The sequence below is a fragment of the Pagrus pagrus genome (assembly GCF_965226575.1).
Source record: "Pagrus pagrus genome assembly, chromosome: 17".
Lineage (NCBI taxonomy): Eukaryota > Metazoa > Chordata > Actinopteri > Spariformes > Sparidae > Pagrus > Pagrus pagrus.
This window is the reverse complement of record NC_140201.1, coordinates 28,383,964-28,395,297: the sequence shown is the minus strand read 5'-3', so window position 1 is coordinate 28,395,297 and position 11,334 is coordinate 28,383,964. Positions and strand designations below refer to the sequence as shown.

The 11,334-nt window shown below is 41.6% G+C and overlaps 1 protein-coding gene across 2 annotated transcripts in view; it reads right to left on the bottom strand.

The window, feature by feature from the left end:
• Nucleotides 1-5,585: 5,585 nt before the first annotated feature.
• The window catches only part of bzw2 (basic leucine zipper and W2 domains 2), a 41,675-nt gene continuing 35,926 nt past the window's right edge, over nt 5,586-11,334 (bottom strand). For both annotated transcript variants that reach the window (XM_084378632.1, XM_084378631.1), the window contains exons 10-12: nt 8,111-8,249; nt 7,845-7,967; nt 5,586-5,968 (exon numbers count right to left, since the gene is read on the bottom strand). In XM_084378632.1, coding sequence (XP_084234758.1) covers nt 5,946-5,968; nt 7,845-7,967; nt 8,111-8,249 — 285 coding nt within the window. In that variant the 3' untranslated portion in view covers nt 5,586-5,945. The remainder of the gene's footprint in view (nt 5,969-7,844; nt 7,968-8,110; nt 8,250-11,334) is intronic.

The following is an 11,334-nucleotide window of genomic DNA, read 5'->3' as shown; positions in this document are numbered from 1 at the left end:
CAATATATCAAAAACTTCAGTTTATTTGTGTCTGGTAAGGGATTAGATTCCATGCTTTTATTTTGAAGGCAGCATGAGAAAATCGATGTGTTAGTGTGATCACCTGTTTAACTTGACCCCCGCTGTCATATTGCTCAGCGAGGGGCGGGCTCCAGACTGGATACATAGAAGTCCGGTTCTGTCCTCAGAGAGTCTTCCAGAAACATTGTGGATCAGTTCTGTTCTCAGTGTGTTTGGAAGTGCAGTCATGTTTCATCAGAGCTGCTGTGGTGCGGCTCGTTTGTGTCGTCATCCACGTTATTCTTCCTGTCTCACGTTACTCCCATACTTCATTTATGATTCATCAGCGACCCTGCTGGCCTGAAGACAACACTGTCGTTTCTAGGTTACAGTTGGGGGTGGTCTGTCTGTCTGTCTGTCTCTCTCTCTCTCTCCTCCTAAAAGACATGTAGTCTCTACAGGGTCATACTAAGGAACTACTGTCAGGAATTAATGTAACTAAGATAACATTAAATCATCATAATTGTAAATGATGATAACAAAAATCCAAATTAATTTTGTTCCCGTAGCTACTTGTTGAATCCCAGGAATTAACATAGCCTATGTTTAATTGACGGGATGAAATTAGATGTTGCGGAGATCGAACCCAAAACCTCGTGTGCACAGGTCAGAAGAAAATATAGCCTACTTTTTGAGAAGGAAAAAATGGATACTCGCCGGAAAAGTGATGTCTGGATGCATTTTGAAATGACAAGCCCAACACATGCAAAGTGCCAGTTGTGTAAGGTGGTTTTATCTCTTCAAGGTGGAAGCACGTCAGATATGAGGAGGCACCTAAGCAGAAAACACCCCACCGTGATTTTACAACAGGGCAACCAAAACCAAACAGCTACTCCTGCACAACCTACATCAGCAACAGGAACAGCTGTAACGACAACAGCAGAAACACACAATCAGAGCAGAGAGTGACAGTCACAGCAAGAGGCAGAGGCAATCTGACATGGGAGCATTTGTCTCAATGCCCATGATGCCAATACAGCAGAGTAAGGTGGACAAGGCACTGGTAAAAATGATTGCCACAGATTTTCGGCCCTTTTCTGTTGTAGACGACAAGGGATTTAGAGAATACACTAAGGCACTTGACCCTTCATATGTGCTTCTCAGCAGAAGTACAGTATCAAGACAGCTTCTGCCTAATCTTTTTGAACAGGTGAGAACTGATCTTCTTGAGAAAATCAAGACGGCACCTGCTGTATGCCTAACAACCGACTGCTGGACCTCCAGCAACACAACAGGCAACATGTCTATTACATGTCATTATGTAAATGACTTCAAACTTCGAGATGACAGACAACCACACAGCTGCAAATCTGGCAAGGGGATTGAGAAGAATAGCAACAGAATGGGGGATCAATGAGAAGATAGTTGCTTGTGTAACTGACAGTGCCGCCAATATAAAGAAGGCTATAAATGATGTTCTACACTGGAACCACCTAAGCTGCTTTGCTCACATATTAAATTTAGTTGTGAGGAATGGAATACAGCAGCCTCAGATTCAAGAGATCATCCGAAAGGTAAAATCCATAACTGAATACACCAGACGAAGCACAGTGGCCACTGCTAAACTAGGAGAAATGCAGCTGCAAATGGGACAACCCCAGCTACGGCTGAAGCAAGATGTTCCTACCAGGTAGAATTCTACCTATTACATGTTGAAGCGCATCACAGAAGTCAAGGATCCACTCATCTCCACCATGGCCCTGGTGAATCCTCAGCAACAACCACTGTCCCTAGAAGAGTGGGAAATTGTCAAAGAGGCCGGCGTTGTCCTCCAGCCCTTTGAGGAAGTGACTGTGGAACTGAGTTCAGAGAGGTAAGTAAAAACATTATAATAATGCATATATTTATTACATATTTTTTAATTGCTTTGACGCATTTCTCAAGATGATTGATGCTGAGAGAACATCCATACAGTGATTTCAACAATACAAAACTTTACATTCAGTGAGGAAAGTCATTTTTTCACTTCCTGTTTTTCTCTAATGGTCACAGAACACAATGCAACACAGTAGGAATACAGTAAACATTAAAATAACAGTTAACTGAAACAAACAGTTATGCATTTTTATTGCTGGAGGCATGTGCAATTTGAAATAGAACTTTATATCTAACAGGCTACAACTGCAATATGATAAAGAAGAAAAGGGCATAGTACTAGTCACAGTATTTTTCATTCTTTTTACAGGTTTGTGACCGGTTCAAAAGCCATACTAATGGCCAGAGGGCTCCAGAGGTCTACTGCACACCGGCAGAGAAATCCCTCCATCCACCAACCAATATGTGACATGGTTGACATTCTTATGGCAGAACTAACCAAAAGGTTGGGGGGGATTGAGCAATGAACCTGTTCGCAGATGCTACACTCTTGGACCCCAGGTTCAAGATGCATGCATTTGTGCAGGATAAATATGCAGAGGAGGCTGTGTCAAGGGTGGTAGGAGCAGCATCGAGGGAGGCAAGATCACTGCCTCCAGGAACACCCAGCACAGAGGGAGAGGAGGCTAACCCACCTGTCAGTCCTCCCACTGAGTCAGTGCCTGCAATTTGGGCTGACTTTGAGGAGCGGGTTTCCTCCCTGAGGCCAGGGGTCCAAAACCCCTTAACAGAGGCAGTGCTGGAGATTAAAGGGTTCCTGTGTGAGCAGCTCCTACCCCGAACAGCCGCCCCTCTGGAGTGGTGGAGATCTCGTGCCCTTGTTTACAAGAACATGTGTGAGGTAATGAAGACAAGGCTCTGCATTGTGGCAACATCAGTGCCATCAGAGCGGATCTTTTCAAAGACAGGGCAAATTATAACTGACAGGAGAGACAGGCTCAGTCCAGGAAAGGTGCGTGAGCTTGTTTTCCTGAATGTCAATTTGTGAAGAGGCTTCATTTTGAAGGAAGCGGGAGTTCATTCATTCTGTACATAGTTATTCTAATGGTGCACTGTTGAATGTTAGAAAGTTATTATTTTTGCACTATTGTTTCGGTTATTTAAACTTAGTTTTTTCTATTTGTGCACAGTTTCATACATTTTATTATAATTTTGCACTGAATGTTAGTTTATTGGCTGTTTGGGTTATTTACATTTACTTAGAGAGAAAGAAAGAAAAATAAATGTTTTGCCTTGGAGACTTCTTGATTTTTAGTCTTTTTCACAATGATTTGGGGACTGGAGTGGTTTGGAACTTGTTTGTACATTCCGTGGCGCACACTCTGGGTGACTGACTCAAGTGACTCGAAAACACGATTCACTTTAGTGAGTGACTCATACAAACTCGAGTCAGTAAAAGGAATCGAGTATCCCATCACTACCTGACTTTAAAGAAAGAGAAGCTCCAGAGAGCTTCTTTGTTCACTTTGAGTGGATAGCTAGTGTGATGAAAATGTTGCACTTCTCATCACACTAGCAAAGGTAAACGAAGTTGTAGCTTTTTGAAGTTGTAGCTTTTTGAATTGGCTAACTAGAGCCACTTAGGAGAAAAATACGCACAGCATTTGTGAATACTGTACATATTAAAAGTGACCCCATCTTTTTATTCTTTTACGTGCAAGGGATAGCTTAGTTGGGTAGGGACAGGTCCGTAGCCAAGTATGATGGGTTGACCAGCTTGGTGAGGGCGCTTATGTTTTGTTTTGGGGGTAACATTGTAGTCAAAAGCTTTTGAACTTATGGTTATTTTTATAACTTCTGTGCCTTGATAAATAAAGTACCTGTGTGTGGTTGCCGGGGCAGCGGAACCGTGAGAGAGTTTCCCTATCTAGAAGGATAATGGTTAACTAGAATGTTTTGAACTGCCTGATAGGGTTTTCACTCTCACACTCCACAAAATGTATGTTATAATTATGCTTAAAGTCAGCATAAACAGGAGGGATATGTGATGAGAATGTTGTACTTCATGTAGAGGAATGTGAATTGATGTTTACACAGCCCTATTGAGAGAGACTGTTAAATGTGAACTGTGACCTGTAACTTGTGACCTCTTTTATGACCTTGTTTTATGTTGTTTTATGACCTATGTAAGGTACTGAGTAATCACTGAAGGTAAACACTCTCTTCTCAACAGGAGGGCATGAATGAGCAGCTGTTAGAGTGAAAACACACACAGGAATGGATGAAGAACAGTCAGAATCCTATGAGGCGATTGAAGCTGCAGTGTTAATGAAGTTCAATGTAAGAGAAGAGACTTACAGACAGCGTTTCCGGAGCACTATTGTGCTGGTGGGAGAGACTGTGCGAGAGACCTACAATCGGATAAAGGGACTTTACAAACAATGGATGCGACCAAACAGCCGCACTAAGGAGATGGGGGAAACCATTGTGTTTGAGCAATACCTTCATGTGCTCCATCCAGACATCTGCACCTGGGTAAAGGAGCACAATCCCCAGACAGGAGAGGAAGCCGCAGACCTGGCAGAGCGCTATGCAGCCGCCTACCGGGACCCTTTAAATAAAAAGGTGACTTTTGGGAAACCAAGGTTTGAGGAGGGCAGACTGTACAGTTTGCCTGTTGTCGGCAGTAAGGACACTGGAGTTGGTAAGAAACCTGTTCAATCAAACGTAAAGTTTAACTTTATACGTTATTACTGTCAGCAGCCTGGCCACAAAGCTTCGTTGTGTCCTTTTAAGAAAATCAAAGTCAGTTGAGTTGTGTTTTGTACCCCGTTCATAAATTGATGACAATGACAATGAAATGATTCCCCACAAACATGTAGTTGTTTTCATGGTTAATGGTAAGGTGGCAAAGGCGCTGGCTGACACTGGTAGTTCACAAACCTTGGTAAAGTCCAGCTAACTCTGTAATGCTCTAACTAACTTTGATCAAAGTGAAAATATCACGTAGTCATGGATGTAAGAAAGATTATCCAACTATTATCTAACTGTCGGAGTGCTAGATCACCTAGCCTATGATGTGATCATTGGAGAAGATTTGCCCATCCTAGACAACTTGGTCCAGCAAATTTCTGTAGCATACTCCTGTGCTGTAGTTACACACTCTGTGACCAAGGGGTTAGAACCCCTCCCAGATGCAGATGATAGTTTGTGTGAAGGTTAAGAAAACAAAACTGCAATGCCGTCAGGAGACAAACAGAAATTATGACAGTGTCATAACTGTTGTTTTTTATTTACATAAGTCTTATTATAGGCCTACCTATCCTGACTCTATCCAAAGGTGAATTTTTAAAATAATTATTAATCTATTATTATTTAATAGAATTTTGTATGAGTTTTTCTTTATTTTGCGTTCATTTCTACTTTTGATATTGTTTTTTCTTTTTCTATTTTAGTGTTTCATTTCTTCTAATTCTGTGCAACTGAAACGCTGGTGCTTGACAAAAGTACAAAGATACAGCAAAAGTAAACTTCAAATGACTGTTTATGTGGTGAACCAGTGTATCTCCAGTTCTCACCACATCACTGTTATTTGCAGATATTACTGTTAGTACAACAATATTACTCATGTACTGTAGGTTACAACTGAAAAGGTCCCTCTGTGAATGGATTTGTATTTAACTAGTGGAGAAATGGAGCACATACGCATAGACATATAAAACCAGTTTATTAATAAAAAGATGAGTATTGCCAAGTTACATACACACATAAAATTCTTTTGAATGTCCTAAAACAAGTGTACATCTACTGCAGAGGTCATGCGCCTATTCCTAAACAATGTTTTGGATGGAGTCTGCTGAGGTGGACGTCAGTAAGGCTGGCTCCGTGTGTGGGACTGCCTCCTGGTCCAGTGTTCAGACCTGACTGACCGAGGGCAGAGGGTCTGTGGTTTTTGGTGTTGGAGTGCCTCCATCTCAGCCCAGACGGACTCTACACAACATGTTAACTAGCTGCTACATTGTCATACAGGCCACATGACACAGACCACAAGACCACCTGCTGCTCCTCCTCTAGCCCTCTTCCCCCTCTGACTCTGAGGGCAGGAAGGAAAGACAACGTCAGACAACAGCTCTATCTGCTGGTTACACTGAGAATTACTCATTCACTCATTACTCAATACTCTGTTTTGTGCTTCAAAATGAGCAAATATCACATTATTAATTATGCTTTTAACCATAAATTACTAATTCACAAAGGCATATTTTTTCAATGTTTTTTATTTTTACTCTTAAAGGGACATGGGGCAGGATCTGTAAAAAAATAAACATGTATTTTAAGTTTTTTAATGCTAATGGGTGATGAAGTGTTCAAAACCAAAAAGAATGAGCCCACCCACATATCTCTCCATTGCCTTGAACAGGCTGTGTGCTGCATAATGTACTGCAATTCGGTGTCTGAATTTCCCGCGCAGTCCTGCGGACGTGACGTCAGATGATGCTGGATGCGCGTCCTCGATGGCTTTCGACCTGGATACACGAAGAAGACAAGCGCGGTGGACACAAACTAGTGTTTGGGTAGTAATGGATTCTGCTACGGCCAGCAAACGACCCACCACCACACAAAGTCCACTAAAAAGTAATACTAAGAAGAAAACCAAGGTTTTATCAGTGGCATGTCGTGAGTCGAAACGAAATTACGACCAAAGCTGGGCTGGCACCCGAATATACATTGGATACGCCCTCGACTCATGGAAGCAGCTTCAACTTGAATTGGGACTGAAAACAGATGCTGACATGGCTCATTTCCTAGTAACCAGGTAAGAAAACATTACAGGTCATGTTTAGAGCTTGATTTGAAAATCATATGAGATCACCGAGGACTCGGAGTGACCTAACATGCAAAGTAGCGTTAGCTGCAAACATGTAACTTAGCCGCTAAGTTACATGTTTACCACTAAGTTACATGTTACACCGCTGTGTAACACTGAATAGTTACAGACTGCGCATTTTCCACGGTCCTTTAGTCTGAAACCGAATAGTTAGAAATATGTCCCTTTATATATGGAACCGAAAGCCCAACCCGTTATCCGGGAGGTGACGTTGGCAGCTGGATGTAGCCACAGGCTAACGGTTTGTTTGTGTCTGTGTAGTAACATTAGCCGCTTACACACAGCAATCCTGTATCAGAGACGATATTTCTGTCCCCCAATAAGCCGTCTTTGCTTTCGCCTGTGCCTTCAGACTGCATCGACCGTAACGGTAAATCGCCGCGCTTGTGTGTTGCTACACACAGTGAGCCGGCTTCCCAGCTGCTTCATGTGTGTAGAAGATAAGGCATCAGCTGCACTGCTGTGAAGAGTTCATGTGCGCTCCCCCGCAGGCTTGGCTGATGGCTGCAGTTACCCTAAGGGCCGCAGCGGCCGTGTCACTATTGAGTCTTATTTCTTGATTCTGCCCCAAGTTCCTTTAAACAAGTAATATATCGAATTGTGAAGGAGTTAAATGTCCAATGTTGTGCATCAATGTGATAAAAAGTGATTCAGGAATAACTGTTAAATCCTTCTACTCTCAGAAAACCAGACAGGTAAAAACATTTTCAACTAAATAAGGTGTTAGACACTTTTGTTTTGTTTCCGTTATTAACACTTTTCTTGCACAACCCTTTCGCTGACTGAAAATACATCCGTCCACTCCAGCCTAGTGGATGTTAGGCACCAAAGGTCTATTGGGCCTATATATAGATAAAACCTGACTATTTATACTGCTTAAATAATACCACCCAAGTATAAATTATATCATTTAAAAACAAAACAAAATAAGGCAGTATCTAAATTAGTAGAATGCACCCTTAGAACAGAAATCGTAAAACTTTATTTATTATTTATCCACGAGTCTCCTTGTTTGGTTGCTGTACTAACAAATACTCCTGACAGAGTGTGGAGGACATGAAATAAGTAATATTGTTATTGCCTTCTTCAGCATTCTGGAGCCACTCAACAAACTTCTTCATCTGTTCCAAAAAGACACTCTTCCCTTTGGCACCATGGGCAACTTTGTACCACTTCAAGATAGCCTCCTCACTCAGGACATCAGCTGCATTTAGAGAGAGAAACATTCAGTGCTGAGAGCTTAAAACTTCTACTCATGGACACCAAAGACAACACATCTGGAAAGTACATAAGGACCAGCTGCAGGAGGGTACAACTGATATACTTGATGCAGTACATGATGCTAACCTTTGTAGAAGAGCACCACTATCTTTGAGAAGGACTTCATGAAGTGGATGTTGTCGTAGCAGTACTCCTGGATCTTCAGAAGCAGCACTAGCTCAGACTGACCCTGAGTGCTGAAAACTGCCAGCAGAGGAGCATAGTGCTGACAAAGAGCACACACACACACACACACACACACACACACACACACACACACACACACACACACACACACACACACACACACACACAGTGAACACCTGAAGTTTCTTTAACAATATTCATTTTAATCCCAATTTTAATACCAAGGCTAATAGTAAATCAGATACAAAAATCTAAACTAATGCCAATACTAAAACTAATATTTATACCAAAACCAAAGCCTGGAGTAGTGTGCTGACATGTCACCAACAGAGACAACCACTGTGAGAAATTAAATAGTTTTCCATTCAGTAAGAAATATACTGTAAACACCATATCAGGATGTGAGAACAAAAGGGGAGAAACCCCTTTTGCTGTAAGTGTCATAGAGTCAGACGAGAGACAATTGCCTCTCGTCTGAGGTGTTACAGGAAGATAGATGGTAGACGACATTTACATTCTAATGAAATAGCAAGGGTCACTGTCCTGGGAAAGAGACGATCCACAAAACATCAGGGGGTCATTGTTCTGGGAAGAAATGTTGTAACCCCCCACTCTGTTTGTATTTAAGTCAGGACTGAAGGTTTAACTGTCGGCAGGAGTTTCAAGGAGACTCAGGGAAAGTTCCGCTCCGACAAACGGAGGACTGGATCCCACCTGAAGTCAGGCACGGGTGGCAGACAGCGGACGCTCCATCTAATAAGTGAGTACGGTGTTGTGAATCATTTGCTCTATTGTGAAACCTAGGTTGCTCACATAATTCCTGTGTGGTAGTGAGTTCACGTGTGTAAAGGGTCCATGAGGGGTGCCTGTTTTTCCATATAATTCCTGTGTGGTATTGGACTTTTGTGTGTAAAGGGCCCTGGGGGTGCCTGTTTTCCATGTAATTCCTGTGTGGTATTGGACTTCCATGTAATTCCTGCGTGGTATTGGACTAGAAAAAGAAAAAAAAGAAACTAAAGTAACAACACAGCAAGAGGCTGTTGTAATCTACTAAGTAAAGCTTGCAAAAGAACTGATTATATATATATACTGTGATTTCAAGAGGCTGAAGGAGTTCTAGATAATCCTTATAGACGACTTAGAAATTGAATAGGAGTGTTTGATGCAAACCTGATAACAGGTAATACAATAATATAATATAATAATAATAATATGATCCTATATTAAATACTGTAATATAATGATATTATACAGTATAATATGATATGATAGGCCCCACTACAATAAAATGGGCGTATGAGTGGAAATACACCCTTACCTGTCAGCCCTCTCCCTATCTCCTAAAGAGACACAAATTAACCACTCTTCTCCAAAAAAGACTTTTTTCTCCAATAGCAGCTTCTGTTGACTACTGGTTGCGGAGTCAAGATCATAGAGGGGATGATGTTCCCTATGTCAGCCGAAAAATTCAAGGAGGTTGCAGGAACTACCTGGCACCCAAAAGACTGGAGATGGGTGGATCACAGAGTCCTGGACAAAGATGGCAGTCTCAACAGAACAGCAAGAGGAGAAGCAGACTGAGTTCACATCCAACGCGTCAAGGAGAGTGCAACAGAACTGACAAAAATGCCGATGCTGCAGATTGGAAGGCTATGGGCATACATCACATGATCGTGCTACCCCTGAGCTTAAACAAGAGGGACGAGATCCAGAAGAATCCTGGCCACATGCACCACCTAAAGGTGTCTGTTCATTCTCCAGGATTCCCCGCGACAAAGGGAAAGGAGACAGTGGAGGAAGGTCAGAGCATTGAGCAACACATAGAGAAAAACATTTAGACACAAATAATGATACACACACACACACACACACACACACACACACACACACATAGACAGAGAGACAGAGAGAAACACTGATTGACTGCTAAAGACTAAGCATTGCTTCTAACAGTTTCTGGTAGCTTGAGGGCTCTAAGCAAATTTGATTTTTGGGAATATAAAAGATGCAAATTATTATTATGATGATAATTATTGTCCAGTCGAAATCAACTTTTAGACTAGATAAAAAACAATATCCGCTCAGCCCTAAAGCTTTTTAAAGTCATTGCTCTTGTCATTTAGTCTATCATAATTCAAGGTGCCATTGTTGAATCCCTAAGTTCACCATGTAACTCCCCCATCTTGCCTGTTAAGAAACCAAATGGGGGGTGGAGACTAGTAAAACACGTTAGTTGTGAAGTTGTTGAGCATCCAGCAGATGTTGTAACACTCATATCAAAACTTCTATCAGACGGTGGGGGTTCAGTAATTGATTTAACAAATGCAGATTTTAGCATTCCTGTTCATCCTGACTCACAGTTCTGGTTTGTTTTCTCTTTCAATGGTAAGCTTTATTCTTGGATGAAGATGCCATAGGGTTTCTTCACCAGTCCAACTCTGTTTGCTATGGAGCTGAGAACTTGTTGCATTAGCAGCCATTGTGTGGTAGTGCTCTTGTTTAGTATATGGATAATTTGTATATGTGTTTTACGTTACATGGATATTGTCAAGAACTGAAACAGTGTCTCCACTTTGTTTTCTGGCAGAAAACGGTCCTGAAGTTTAGAAGGACGAAGTTGCAACAAAAAAATGTAATGCGCTATTATACTCCGGAGGGTCGAAAATTGGGTCCTGACCACATCCAGAAATGTACGTCCTCCTCAACGTCAAACATCTTGGATGTTTCAAAACTGCGAACGAAAAAAACAAATGATTGCCTTTTTGGATTTAGCAGGCTATTGTTGTCCATGGATTCTTAATTTTGTGGAGATCTCCCAACCCTTGTATGACATCACACATGGGTGAAAACATTTGACCAAGACTGACTTTGACTGACTTTTGAGGCAGAAACAGCCTCTACTGACTTAAATCAAGCTTGAAGCTTTTTTTGTTTTTTGTTTAGGCCTACCAAACCCTAGAATTTGCGCAAAGATCACAAAAAAAAAAAAAAGGAAAAAGAAAAAACTATTACTCTTTCTGAATGTGGTGGTTTATGCAAAAACCTGTACTTAGCCCATGGTGGCAAACAGGGCCTAATAGGTCATTAATCAGAATAATTTTACACTACAGAGAGAGCTATAGTAAGATTGTGTAAGAGCTGTAGCAGTTGCTACCAAAGAAAGT